General features: G+C 38.5%; 1 protein-coding gene across 1 annotated transcript in view; it reads right to left on the bottom strand.

Moving 5' to 3' along the window:
* SYTL5 (synaptotagmin like 5) overlaps positions 1–13,151 on the bottom strand; it is an 88,909-nt gene that overhangs the window by 57,282 nt on the left and 18,476 nt on the right. Inside the window, exon 2 of the mRNA XM_071553334.1 lies at positions 7,124–7,631. Coding sequence (XP_071409435.1) covers positions 7,124–7,242 — 119 coding nt within the window. The 5' untranslated portion in view covers positions 7,243–7,631. The remainder of the gene's footprint in view (positions 1–7,123; positions 7,632–13,151) is intronic.

Raw genomic sequence — 13,151 nt, forward strand, 5'->3', positions numbered from 1 at the left:
AAGGCTAATTTTGTTCATAACAACTTTATTTCCATTGGCTTATTTTTACTTAAAAAGTTTAGATCAGTAGTGGCCCATCGCATTTCAGGAACTTCACAGGCAATGTGCTGCCATCTTTTTAGCAATTATCACTGTGTCCTACAGACTGAATCCCAGTGTCTAATGGAGAAACAAAACCTTCACTGAATTCCTTCCATTCCAGCCTTCTCCCTCCTCCCTGCAAATTTTTGTGCTTAGTTATAAGTATTATTGGGCACAAAATCTGTGTTTTAAATAGTCCCAGTTTAAAATTAGGAAACCTCTATTAGCCCAAACCAATAAATAGAGCTTGGTTTGGGAGTTTTTGTTGTTTTGGTTTGGTTTTTGGTGGTTTTTTTTTTTAATGTTTCTTAGAGGTCAACGTGTTGAAAAACTTATCAGTATTCTTTTGACATTAAAAAGACATCATTCCTACTATCCAGTAGTGGTGATTACAACAATATTTCCCACTGCTTATCTGACAATCTAAAATTCTTATCAGGTGACAGTTGATCTGCCAACAACATGAATTCTGAGAAATGTTTCTTTTCCTATTTTTTAATATGAGCTGCCTTTGATGACTTCCAGGGAGTTGAGAGAAAATAAATCAACCTACAGCTTCTCCACTCACTTAATCAAACAAATAAAATAAAACAATCCAATTTATAAGCAAGCAAACAGTATATGGTCAGATACACTGGATATGAACTTTCATTTCAGATTCCCTATACTATTTGTTGAACTGTACTGCTAATTGACTGTAACAAATACATCCAGTTTTTAAGAAAATAAAGAATGAACTGTCTCAAGGGCCAGGAAGAGTAGGAGGAGGTGGGTGAGTCATCTGATAAAATCCATCATCATAACAGCCTCTAAACCACCACAGCCAAACTGCACTAGTTAGAGGGTATTGAAAAGGGATAACAAGTGCAGCCTGTAGTTGTACTGACTTACAGCTCCATTTATCTCCCAAGGCAGGAACCAGCTGTATTATAAACACCCAATTTCCTTTTGCCATTCTAACATTTGAGCAGTTAGATATTTTTAATCTCCAATATTAAGCAAGAATTGATCTTTATCAATCTTCTCCTGGAAATATGAAAGAAAATAAAACTTAACAGAGGCCAATTTAATAAGCTGCTGGAGAAAAAGAATCCTATCCTACACTGAAGTTTCTAAACCATCTATTAAAACAGCTGTATGATAAAAGATGACTATTAAAAAGAAATTTGTTTCTACAAAAATAACAGAATATGTACCTGTTCCTCTGAACAGTCTACTAACTGTGCTCTAAAATCTACTCTCTGAGAAAATATGTTAAGTGAATTGGAGAAGAGTTCTGTTGTAACCACTATTTCAGGTAGTACTGAATGACTTAATCTGAAGATTTCCAAATGTGGCCTGAGAAGCCCATATAAAGTATCAAAGCAGAAACACACCAAACCAAACACCCATTAACCAAACCAACCAACCAAACCAACCCCAAACCTGAGCCAACAGTGAATTTGAGAAATGACTGAGATCCTAGATTAAGTCCATTCAACAAGTAAGTATGAAACTCTAATGCCTTATAAAGATGAGGAAAATATGCAAGGACTGCAATTCTGCAAAACCCACCCAAAGGAGCAGCAGTTGTAGCTCTTTGCACAGTTCCCACCATCTGCCAAATGCACAAATGAGTCCCCAAAATAGTCCCATTCTTCCCTACTGATGCTGAAAGGTATGAGGCAGTCCAAGGCACTTGTTTCCTCAAAAATGCAGCCTCCAGAGATGAAATAGTCTCAAAACCCTGTCATCCTGCAAAGAGGAAGCAACGAGAAGTCTTAACAGATCCACCTTTTCTTAACAGTATGGTTAACCCTAGGGAATATTTATTCCCCAAATACAGAATGCCCCAATTTCCTCTGACTCTGTAGAGTAAGATCTACTTGCTTTGAGGTAGGTAATTTTTTTTATGCCAAACTGATGGGTTTGTCTGCCCTTTTTTTTCATTCCAGTAGGATTTCAGAAAACTTTTTATTTTGATTTTTTTCTACGTCATCTCCTCTCCCTTTTCTAAAAAAAACAAAACAAAACAAAACAACCAAAAACAACATTGTAAAATGCAATGGCATACATAATTCCTCAATTTGATTTTCAAATTTCTCCCAGATCTTCCTTCTTCCCATTCCAAAATCCTTTTGCCTTTAGAGAAGTGGAGCACAAAAATCCAGGTATACTTAATTACATTTTGCCATTCTAAATTTCCAGAGTTCAAAGTCATAAAATTTAAATTAAAAAAGGCAACTCTCCCTATCCTCAACTAACTATAATTAAAGTCTTCAGCATAAAAGAAAAAAAAATCTACTAAAATGTTCCTGCACAGGTGAATAGACATGCCCTCCTTCTGAAGCTGTGCAAATATTAACTTAGATAACTTACATACTTCTGCAGTATAAGGAAGAAAGGCAGTTCCTCCCCAGACTGATTCTCAGTCTCCAAATGCAACCAGATTCCCTCCAGTGTCTGGCACAGTAAATATTATTGACAATTCACAAAAGGAATTGGGCTATTACCAATTCCCATGGAGATCTCCTTGCATTGTAAAATCTGCTTCAGTTCCTGATTATTTTTAGACTCGTATTCTTTAAGCACAGAATTTCAGATTTTGCTTATGTTACAGGTCTGCATTATAAAAACTGCTAAGAATATTCAAGTATGGAGGTATATTGGTGACAACATAAAGAAACAGGAAAAGGCAAAGAATGAATTTGCAAAGAAAGAGAGGTCTAACATAGTGAATGCCAAGCCCAGAGAACACAAGGAAAGGGAGGCATGGGAACTGAAATTATATAGGAGAGCATAACAATGACAAACTTCCACAGATGACCATTTTTCTGAGTAAATCCTTCATCCTCTCTAATAAAAATTGTTACTCAGACTAAAAAAAAACCCAAAACACCAAAACAAACACCAAAACAACAACAAAACAAACAGCAAAAAACAAAACCGCAAACAAAATACCAAAAAAACCCAACTCAAATTGCTTGTTTGTTTCTTACCACTCTTCAATAACATAAATAGTAAACAGAGTATGAGAATTAGTCACGACTAGAAATTCTTTCAGCAATGGAGGATCCTCTTTATCAAAGAACACCAAGGACAGCAAGACAGGCACTGCTACCCTTACAGTACTGGCAATAGTAACTGCTTTTGAGGGCAATTTCTCTTCTTCAAAGAATGACAATGTTTGTTAAACTGTGTTAAATTCACTTTCTAAATGACTGAGACATTAGGGAGCAACATTGCAGCTTCCCATACAGGTACAGGTGAGAATATGCTTTAACAGAAGGGCTTTCTCCTTCAAATATTTATGGACAGTTTTACAAAAACACAGACTATGTGCCACACTATATATGCTATCTTGCAATAATTTTGTGCTTATAAACAAGTCCAAATGCACACTCAGCAGATAAGTCAATTCCCATTCCACAAACTAAAGTACTTGCCTGTCGGTACCACATGGTGGTATCCACGTTAACAGTTTCTCCTTCATTATAATGAAGTTGATACTCTAAATTGCTTCCATGGATCTCTTTGGACTGATGAGGAGATGCCATTTTAGTTAAATGAAAATACAGGAATGCTAACTTTCCTTGACAATACAGATCTATGGCTGCTGCAATTCTTACACAGCTTCTGAAAACTTAAATCCTGAGGGAATGATTCAAGTAATATCATGTTAAAACCTTTTCCTTGGAAGAAAGGCCATGTTTGTGCTTTGTTTTCTTGGTGCAGTAATTATTACACTTATATATCCTGCTCTAAAATCAAGGCATTCATAGCTTTTCTCCATAAGGAATGAAAAGAACCCTTTTATTTTAAAGTCTAAGGAAATAATTAAGGTAAGAAAGCAACATATACTTGCAGTGTGCCATGTGTGCTTGCACTGTGGCAGCAGAATAATATTGACATGAAGATGTCAAGTGACTTTAAATACAAAATGCCATGACCATCAGACCCAGTTTCCTGGGCACCATCCACACCTGTGGGGAGGATGCAGTGGGGCTGCTGTTGGAATGGCAACAAACCAACAGCAGCTCAACAAAACACACCTAGTCCATGGTACATCTCCCTTTGCTCAAACACATCCTTTCAGTTTCATATTGATTTCATGATATGTAGCACTACACATTAAATGCAATATGGATTTTGATAAAAAGGTTCTTGAAAAAGCAAAACTAATTCAAAGTAGTAAAAGGATAGGGAGAAAAGGAGAAATATACACATTTCAATTCAAAACATTCAGTTCAGAATGGCTTGACTCACATGTTAAAAAACCCCAAAAATGTAATTTTTTAGCCTCAATATGGTCAAGTTCACTATTTTTAACTACCATAGCTGTGTTTAATGATTTTACTCAAATAATATTAGTATTTGAAAAAAATCATGATGATAATTCAACTGGAATCAAAGGCATCATAGAGTAATGTTTAGAACACTGCAGGTTATTTGCACAAGTAATCTACTCACAGCTTTAAATTAATATTCAAAGAACATTCCAGTCAGGCAAGATGTACTCCTAAAGTTAAGAACATTATTATAATCTTCATTAAAGAGATTGATTATTTGAATTATTAAAACTATACTCCAAAAAGGGAGCTTGCCACCTTCTCTGTTTGTCTCACATGGGTGAAATGCTTGTGCATTTACTACAAAAATACAAGAACAGCCACCTGCACTCCAGAACACAAGTATGAGCAGTGATAATGAAAATAACCCTTAACAATTTAATTATGAGGACATGCCCCTACATTTACCATTGCTTTCATGTTCAATAGTAAAGCCCTTTCAAATTACAATGGTTTTTGAAGACTAATAGAAACAAAAGAAAACAATTATCAAGATGGATTCAGAAAGACTGGAAAAAACTAATAAAGATTTTTCAGTACAATGCACAAGTAAACACCTTCCCAGAGTGAAAAATGCGTTGAAAATGTATGCAGAGGGATTTGCTCTTTTGCAAAGTACTTCAATAAAATAGATAACAGATTGTACCAAATGGAATTCCAAAGACAACAAATGTTCTCTGAAGTATACTTATAAGGCACAATTGTATGTACTTGCCAAGCTGTATTGAGAAATAAAAATTAAGAAGTCTCCTAGGAAGCAAATACCCATCCAATTTTTTGCAGTTTTTACATCTTGGAGGTCTTTTATAGACCACATTCTGCTGTTATCAGGCACAGTAGTGACAATGAATCTGAAACCAATTGGTTCATATGCAGGTGCCAAAAGTACTCATAAGCATCACATTGCATCGTTAGTTATCCTAATTAGAATATTTCAGATTAGCTTATTTTCAGCATTTTTAGGGTGCTTTTTGTGTTTGTACCAAAACACTGATAAGCCAATATCAACTTTGGCTTTACTGAACCATACCATTGAGAGATGTCTCAGGTTCTCAAACTCAGGAGGTTTGGCAGAATGACTTCCAGTAGTGCCAAAAAAAGCAGAAAGTTTGGGAGTTAAGACAACATATAAAACAAACCCCTCCAAACTAATCAAATAAAACAAAATAAGGAAAGAAACCCACAAAACCTCAGGAGTTTCAACTGTCCCCTTGAGACTGGGAAATGACAGTAGCAGAAAAGGAAACTTTCTGTGGCTTTAGGAAACCAGAGATCTGATACACTGCACACTGACACCTTTGACAGATGACTGCTTGCTCATCACACATTTCCAAGGTCATGCCTTAGAAAACTGAAATATTTAATTGGAAATTTTCATCTTATTACTAAATAGAGCACAATGCCTAGAACAAACAGTGCTCCATCTGTTTCCTTCTTCATCTGATAAACCATTAAAGAGACAAAACGATGAATTTCCCCACACCACCACAAGAAAACACCTTTCCTTCCAGTCTGGCACCATCAGAAGCAACCAGTTTTAGCCCACACCATTTAGATGAGCAACTACCTTTTTCCAGGTAAATGGGCTGCACACCAGCAGTTCTATTGCACTTGGGTTTGGTTGTCTTGAAGGAGGAAAACCTCCAAAACCAGTAGCTCACTCTGCATAGATTTTCAAATAGTAGTTTTACACAATAGAAGCCTCAGCAGGTGCTGCATGTACATCTGTGAAAAGCACAACATCTAAAATGCTTTTCAGAAAATCAAAGGGAAGAACAAAGCTGCCTGGACTGGAATACATGGAGCAAAGGCTGAAAAATCTTGCCTTTGTCATCCACTGCTCTCAGCAGCCTTGCCAACAGCATCCATCCACACCCAGCCTGATTCTAAGAACCATCACTGCATAAAAGTTTAAAAGTGCAGTAGGGAGAAATGAGAGGAAGCAGCAAGAACATCCTGGAAAAGCAGAGGAACCTTTGCAGAACTGATACTTAGCTGAACCTACTCAATTCCAGTGATCTAAAATAGCTGACTCTCAACCTGCCTTCACACATTGTTCTCCAACTTTGATTTTCACTTCTTCTCCTCAGAAAAGAATATATGAACTCTATTAATACCCTCAGACTCTACTTCTCCCAACCGTGATTATTTGGGATCCCTACCTGAGATTTTCAATTTTATTTATTAGTAATTGTAAGTCATTTGAAAAATGAAGTGCCCGTCCTCCTTCCTATTCTGTAAGTTCTGCAACAGAAAAAAAAGTCATCTCGTATTTTCCCCATGCTATATGGAGTCCTGAACAGAAGCAGATGCCAACTTTCTCTCCCTCTGACATCTTCCAAACTTCCTCTCTCACAGTCAACTCTGAAGGACACGGACAGCTCCTCTCAGAGGAAGAAAGTTGAAGAGTCTTAGTAAAGCCTTCTATTCACAGGGTGAAATTCAGCAAAACTGGGTTAAATCTATAGAATAGGAAATTTAAAAACCACTGCTGTGTATTTTTGCACTTATTGTCTTTCTTACACTTTTGCCTTGAAGAAATGGATGCAATTTTTCTTTGCAGAGAGCCACACTAGCAAGCAGTTTTCTTTGTAATGCACTTGACTTGGACTTTGAATTAACTGTGTCAAATTTCATCACTCATCCTTCTCTGAAGAATCCAGTAAACCTTATCCATCAACCATATTTTTAAAAGCAATAACAAAAAGAGTTACCTTATTCTTTTATCTTCAACTTTCTTCAAATACTCATCTCTCTTCAGTACTCCCAGTATAGCTTCCCTTTCATGTTCCAACAAAAATGACAAGTTGATGATCTCCAAGTGCTTTGACATGGTTCTCCAACAGTCACTCCTTCAATGACCACTTTGCCCAATCAGTTCTTCCAACGGTTTATTTGCACAAATCCAAAGGCAAGTTTGTGTCAGAGTTACAAGATCCACACAGTCCAGAGGTATTTTGAAAAATGCTTCTTTAAATTAACCAGGTGGCAAGAGTGTATTGCTTCGCCTTCCAGCTACACAAGAAATAAAGGTTTCCCTTTTGTTTCTCCCTCCAGAGAGCCAGTAATTTTCCTGGTTACTGAACGCCCTTGGGTCCTGGCTGACGCTCACCAGCACACTGCAGGCCTCCAGACTGCATCCATCAGCAGCTGCAGAATCAACTTCCTCAAGAATTGTAGTTTGGAACCACAAAACAGCTGGGTATCTTTATTTCAAACTACCTGAAAATCAAAACAAACATGGCTGGGTGATTTTGCAATTACCAGCAGAGTGTGAGTTGAGAAAGGCTTAATCTATTAATGGTTTGGAACCCACCAAAGAATGGCTTGCAGACCATCAGGTTGTCTCAGGGGTTACTTATACACAACTGATATAAAAGCATTTTATTCCTTTCTTTCTTTTTTTTTTTCCTAAGAAAACAGTAAAAAAAATCTCACTGTTTCTGCAATACAGATTCAACCATCAGTGTCACTTTTATCAGCTAAGAAAAAGTGATACACAAACAAGGCAGACATAGAAGCCAGGACTGCCTCTTATGAGCTTACTGGGAAACAAACAAACCACAGACTACTTCTGGTCAGTCTATCATCTTAGACATACAAAAGGTAAGTAATAAAAATACACATGGAAAAAAATTTCACTTTTATTCTCTGCATTTATTTCAATAGATAAAAACAACAACAACAACACTGGACCGTCATGTTTGTTCTTACATTCTTGAGAAGGGAGTTTTTATGCATACCATAAGGCCAAGTTACTTGTAAGCAAATGGAAGAAATCTAACATGCACTGCTCTTGGTTACTCTGAAGAAGGCTGGGTTATTCCTTGAACCACCTGGAAAAAAAGCCTTGTGAAAACAGCACTTTCAACCCAAACAGATCCTAACGTCAGCAAACTGGGGATCACAGCCAGAGAATGAGCTAATTCCTTAGCAGGTCAAGGTGCTCTGATCTTCTGTTTCTCATTTTTCCTTGCAGGGGTAGCACAGGTGACACACAACATTATTCTGACACATTTATTATTTTTGACAAGGAAAAAGGCATCAATTTTTACTGAAACTGGAAAGACAACAGGTAAAGGAAAAAGACTGAGCAAACCAGTTAGAACTTTAAGACAAGAGAAGTGTTAAAAATGGTCTCTAGCAGTACCATTCTTGCTTTGGTGATGTGCTACAGGTAACTAGTGTTTTTGCAGAAACACAGTGCAGTGATAGAACAAGCAGGCTAACAAGAACACTCAGCCTGGTGAGATATCTTCTGTCACTGGGAATTCAGGGAAGAGAAAAACCACTTCATAAGGTTACCTTGACATCTGGACATATTTTTGGAGCTTTTTTCTTGTAACTCTCAAGAAGGTAGTACTCCTACCAGAATATAAAAAAAAGCCTGAAATATTCCCTTTGATTACGCACATCTCTGTTCCTTGAATGACCTGGAAGACTTTTCTCTCAATACAGAGAGGCACATATGAAATCCAAAATTACTACATCAACATGCCATAACTGGGAAACCACTTATTTCATTTACCACCTGAAGCACAGGGTCAAATATACAGACCCCAGGGCAGAACTAAGCACTGGTAATACTGAAGGTGATGTGATCATAAACTGCCAGATAACACGGACTTAACATTTCAGTGAATGCTACACCCTCCTACACCAGAAGTAAATCAGCTGAAAGATCACAGTGCAAAAATCTTAAACCATGGAACACACATCATTGCACAGATGCAACAGTTGCAGGTAGAAAGCAGATAGGATCTAAATCCCACATGAATGGAGATCCTTCTGAGCCACAAATCAACAGGCTGGCACACCAGCCCCTGTCTATGCTCAGGAATAGGCAGGGAAGAGGATGGACTTAGGAGCCAGCACTAAAGGTGGTAGTAAGGGCTGAAGGCATGGAGAGTGGAAGCATGTAAGAGGAGGTTAAAGGCAAGAATGGAAGAATTATTCTTATTGCCCACAGACACAACCTGAAGTTACAACTGATTTCCAAGTTACTACTGCTCTCAATCCCAGGTGAGACTGGTTTGGAAACCTCAGATCAGAATCACTGGACAGTGCTCTGCTCAACAACATTCTGGTATCCCATGCTGTCAACTGAGTTGTGGTGAACTATGTGAATCTTGAATAGAAATCATTACCATCTTCTTTTTAAAGACAACAGCAACTATGTTAGAATTTGCAGTACAGAGAATAACACACAGCATTATGAAGTTTATCAAATGGGCAGGCTCAATTTACACTCCTGTTATAAACACTAACAGAGAGATGTTCACAGTAAATTCTATTCTTGTAGGACAACTAAAGTCAGTTGAAGTTTTATTCCACTCACAATGGGTTTTGTGGCTTTCTATTATTCACTTAAAGTTCCTGGGAATAGATGGTTCAGTCCCATCTATGACAAAAATCTTGTGGTTTTAAACTATCTTTTTCACCTAACAGGGATTTGTCAACTTTCAGAAAATATAATTTTACCTGTTTACATATTCAACCAATCCTATGTAGGTAGAATATATTGTCAAGTTGCAAAAATATTCTCCTAAAGGCAGTCTGTGTAGTGATCTCATATTCAGTATTAGCAAGACACAAACTCCACCAGTGACAGTCTTAAAAAAATCCTCTAAATTCCCTTATTGCTTTGGTGGTAACACAGGCTCCAGCACATCAAGCATATCACTAATACAGATTTTCTGTTCAGGGCTGTAGTAACAGATCTAATGATGGAACAGCCCTGTTTTCCTGCCTTTCAGCTGTCCAACAAATGTGTATCTATCAGCTGACTGACTTTAAGGTTCAGACCCACCTCGCTTTCCAGATTTTCTTCTGCACTATGAAATTGCTACTCAAAAGTAAAATTTCCTAACCAGACATGGTATAGCTGCTGAAGCTTTAGCAAATATCTCAAGAGAAGCCCTATGTGCTCAGTCTTCCTTCTAAACATCTTACGTAGCTGATATTCTCTACCCCAAGCCAGCTGGAGTACCAGCAGCAGATAACTTTCCATAAACCAGATTTTCCCAAGTTCTTAGATAATGTTACTCTTGCAAGACTGGCTTTAAGGACTGAAGATAGTGCAGATATCTTTACTCTGCGTGAAGCAGATCTGGTCAAAAATCCCTTGCTCCTGCATCCTACATCTCTCCTGCCTGATTAGGCAAATTCTATGTGGAAACCCTACTGACATCGTGCCATGTGCTGGTACAAGAGTTAGCAAAACATCCCCCACCTCACAGCTGGAGACCATCTGGCTTGGCTCCCCTACCTTTTGTGGTAAGTGGTGGGCATTTCTGTTAAACACGCAGTTGTTAAACAGACAACAATGATAGCACAACCAGCAGGAACTCTTGCTCTGTGGGAAAGGAGACCAATAAGCAGTGAGACACTGTTTTTAACAAGCTACCACTTAAGACTTCCCTGCTTTAGACAACACATAATTAGAGACCAGACCTGTATTTCAGATTAAGACTTAATAGGCAAATTTGCTTTTCTCCTTTCCTGCAGTACTTTGCTCTCTCTAAATGGTCCAGAATATACCAGCCGATGAGAGCTGAATCATTAATCAAGCTAGGGTTTAAAAACAAAACTAGCCAGCTTTTAGGCAGTGACAATGATCCTTTTAACAGACTTGTGATGTTTTATTAAGCAGCCCTGGGGCTGGTTAGGAAATGTAGTTTTTGTCATCCTAAAGTGAGTGAAAATTTCACACAGCAGAGCATTTGAGGAGCACTAAAAAGTAAATTAGGACACGTGGAAAAACACAAAGCTCCCTAAAAGGATGGGATTTGTTCTAGTCTACTGTCAGTAGATCATGAATTTCTTAAGTCAGAGTAAAGCAATGATCTGATATCAGACTTTCAGAGGAAGGAATCACTTCATTCCTTCCTTCTCCATTGTGATACAGTCCTCAGGCTGGATGTAAGAGAGCCCCCTCAGTATGTGATTGTTTCCCCTTGCCTTATGGAAAGGGTAGAAGTACTCACTGGAACTTTCCTCATGCTTTTCCCACTTCTCTTATCTCTGTGGAAAGCTACTTCTAGAATGGACTTTTCCCCTCTGAAGCTATTGTTAGTGAAAAATACTTTAGAAATAACAGACACTTATAGGCATATGACAGCAAAGTTAGACACAAATGAATATTAAGATGCAGTTTATCCTGTGCCATACCTGGATCCACTGTGCATGGGTATCATGCCTGTCCAGAGAACATTTGCTCACCCTCCCAAGACAAAAGAATTACTTAAGGCTTGTGTAGAAACAGCAACCAAAGCAAGCAAACAAACAAAAGAAGGGGAAAAGCATTACAGTGGGGAAGAACATGCCATTTTTTTAATGCTAACTGCTAGCAGCAGCACAGCTGCTTGTGACAATTAGACACATAGCACCCCTGAAACTGAATCTTCATGAGGGACATTAGTGGAGTCCTACAGGAAGTGTTGTGGACCCCCTGCAATCAGCCACATCTGTAGTTACTGCAGGTGCATCCTCCTGAACCCAGCAAGTCAGCAGCCATCTGCACTCCAAAATGCTTTCCCCCTTCATCTCTCTCCCATGTACCTGGGAAGGAGAAGAAGAATTCTGCTTTCAAGAGACAAAGCTGAAAAGGAACCAAGATGAAGAGAGAGGAATTATCCTTTTTTCTTCAATGGTGCTATTATCAAACTGCCTGATGCATGAAATTACTCCCACTGCTGAAACATTATGTTTACTTGGCCAGAAACCAGCACATGGAACAATTTAGTGACTCAGCAACAGAGGCAATATATTCCACATGCACTGACTGCAGTGATACAGGAACCACAACCTGTTGCTGGAGTGACAGAGTGTTCACCTACAGCTGGTGGGAAATCCTTTGCCAACAGAGAAATGTTGTTAGCAGTACACATACTTAGTAGCTTAGGTGTATTTTGGACAGGCATAAACAGTACTTCCACACTAGTAAAGACATTCCTACCAACTGTAGCATGGTGTGATGGCTGTAATTGACTTTTGCCATATAAGAAGCTGTGATATATCATCATCTCTTGAAGAAGCACCAACCACTGCTCGAACCAAAGCTGCATGAGGCACAACAGCCGAGCTGGAAACTCCACAGGAGCAGGATTGATGGCATTGCTGCCTCTGCCACACACTTCAGGAAGCCACAGTTCCCACCTCCCAGCTCAGTGCTGGCACTATATATCACAGCATGCTGAATCTAAATCCAATGCCACAAGCTTCAACAAATTAAAAGAGGCACATTTCATATATGTGCTGCTTAAAACAGAAATCTTATGTATCCCAAGTTCATTCACATGAGGGTCTGAAGTAAAATTCAAAACTAAGATGGCATCAGTAGATAGCCACTAAAACATGGTCCGTGTCCAGAGGTATTTTTCTTTTCTTTTGAGGCCCACTGCTGCATGCAAGCCAGTGATGGAGGAAAGAAGGGAAGGACTGCCCACAAGAAATCTACTGAAATGGCAGAGACATAAAAAAGCACAAATGTAAAGCTTACCATGCTGAAGATGGTAATGGCCAACTTGGTCTCTCCTCCAGTTTTCATTTTAGCATACTGCTTGCAGAATGCCATAAACAGGAGCAAGAAAAACCAGCTGCACTTCTCAGCAATGTGTTTGTAGAGTGCACACACCCAGGTAAGCAAACGAAATGTCAGCAGGTACTGAAGCACCAGGAAATGCTTGTTGTACAACATCAGAAATTGGCAAGGTGAGAAAGATCAAGTCAAGACACTGAAAG

Source organism: Pithys albifrons, chromosome 1 (assembly GCF_047495875.1).
Source record: "Pithys albifrons albifrons isolate INPA30051 chromosome 1, PitAlb_v1, whole genome shotgun sequence".
In the NCBI taxonomy this organism is placed as follows: Eukaryota; Metazoa; Chordata; class Aves; order Passeriformes; family Thamnophilidae; genus Pithys; species Pithys albifrons.